Genomic DNA, 1650 nt, shown 5'->3' with positions numbered 1-1650 from the left:
GTCATGGGACATGGAGTATAGTGTGGGAGTGGAGTCAAGGGAATTGTAATAGATATGTATGATATTTGGGGGAAATGGGGTGGCCGATTGGGGGAGGGGGATTGTCACTTTGAGGGGTAAAAAGTCTATTGCACTGTGTTGTACAGCTGAAACTAATTCTATAAACTGTGTATTTCATAATAAAAAATAATTTTTAAAAAATGGTATTTTTACTATTGATGCTATAGAAACTTTAGGTGGTACCTGGATAAACATTTCTGTGTCTAATGGGTGCATTTTTAAATTGTTTTTTTTGGAAAAGTACATAATATCAAACCTGTGATATTATGGATAATATTGTTTAGGGTGAAGGTAATTTTCAAATGTAAGACAATTTTAAAAACATTGCAGAAATACATATTAAATAAACAATAATATGAGTGGTCCTTGAACATGATAAAAAAATGTGAAGTACTATGCTAATCTCTCAAATTTTGCAAAACAGGAAGTAATTTGCCCTGCTGAGGGGAGTCCCACTTCAGTGCAACTAGGTAACTGGTAGCTAGGTGATATTATTATGACTTCAGAGGTTACAGACTAGAGGCTGGTAACTAGGCAACCAGCACCCCTTCCTCCCCTGAGGCTCCGCCCACCTTCCCTCCCCAGCTCCTTGACATCACTCCTCATCCTGCCCCTCCCTCAGTTTGTCCCTGAATGACTTATAAGCATACTGGACCCTCACAGACTTTATTGAGCTTGGTTTCTTGGAGAAACGACACTTATCACCCTCCATTCATCTATCCTGGGTTCCAGGATATCATTATTCATATGCCAAAGCTTTTCACTCCGTAGTAGGAGTAATTTTGTATCTTACCACTTCCCGGTCCTGTTCTTGCGGTTGTTTTGGGCTATAGAGATGAACCTTGCACACGTCCATGGGGCTGTGTAACCAGTCAATAGTATCAGCCATCTGAAAGAGAAAGCAATCTGAAAAGTTTATATAGTGTTTTTAGAAACCGGCTCGGTTTGAATAAGAATCTCCGGAGGGCTTCCTGAACGCCATCTCTGTGTTTCATACAGGTTTAGGCTAGGAACTGGTGGGGTGAGCAGTGAGGAATGGACATGCTGAAATATTTGAATTTGATGATCAGGATCATTAACTTTTAGCACAATCTGTAGTTTCCCTTAGTTTAGACTCTCCACACCAAGTATGTGGAACCATGGGACTATCATACTGTAAGGATCTCGGCCTGGACCCTAGGCCGGACAGACTCACTTTTAAAAATTATACTTCATCTACTCCAGCTAGACTCTAAGCAGAACTTCCCATTAAGACAATGAAATGCCTAGCTTTACAAGAAATGGGTTGCAACAGAAATATTAAGAATGTTTTGCAGAAGTAGTTTTGTCACAACTGGCTTAGACCATTTCACAGGAACTAACAGCTCTTTTTGCTTCTGTACACCTGCTTTGCTTCTGCTGGGGAATAAAAGGTTAAAGAACAACATTCCTCAGGCCTTGAAGTTCCCCCTTCCTCAGGCCTTGCAGTTCCCCCTTCCTCTTCCAGCCTTCATGTTAACATTTCAGGAGGCCTTGAAGCAAGCTAACTTTATCAACCCGGTCGCGATGTACTGTCAAGACACCTGGACATAACAACACTACTGCAACAGC

At 41.1% G+C, this 1650-nt stretch overlaps 1 protein-coding gene across 1 annotated transcript in view; it reads right to left on the bottom strand.

The window, feature by feature from the left end:
• AKAP4 (A-kinase anchoring protein 4) overlaps positions 1 to 949 on the bottom strand; it is an 8090-nt gene extending 7141 nt beyond the window's left edge. Inside the window, exon 1 of the mRNA XM_019648899.1 lies at positions 854 to 949. Within this exon, the coding sequence (XP_019504444.1) occupies positions 854 to 949 (96 nt within the window). The remainder of the gene's footprint in view (positions 1 to 853) is intronic.
• Between the last annotated feature and the right edge of the window lie 701 nt (positions 950 to 1650).

The sequence above is a fragment of the Hipposideros armiger genome, unplaced genomic scaffold, assembly GCF_001890085.2.
Source record: "Hipposideros armiger isolate ML-2016 unplaced genomic scaffold, ASM189008v1 scaffold_7, whole genome shotgun sequence".
In the NCBI taxonomy this organism is placed as follows: domain Eukaryota; kingdom Metazoa; phylum Chordata; class Mammalia; order Chiroptera; family Hipposideridae; genus Hipposideros; species Hipposideros armiger.
Note: the sequence above shows the minus strand (reverse complement) of the source record. Positions and strands in the feature narration are given on the sequence as shown.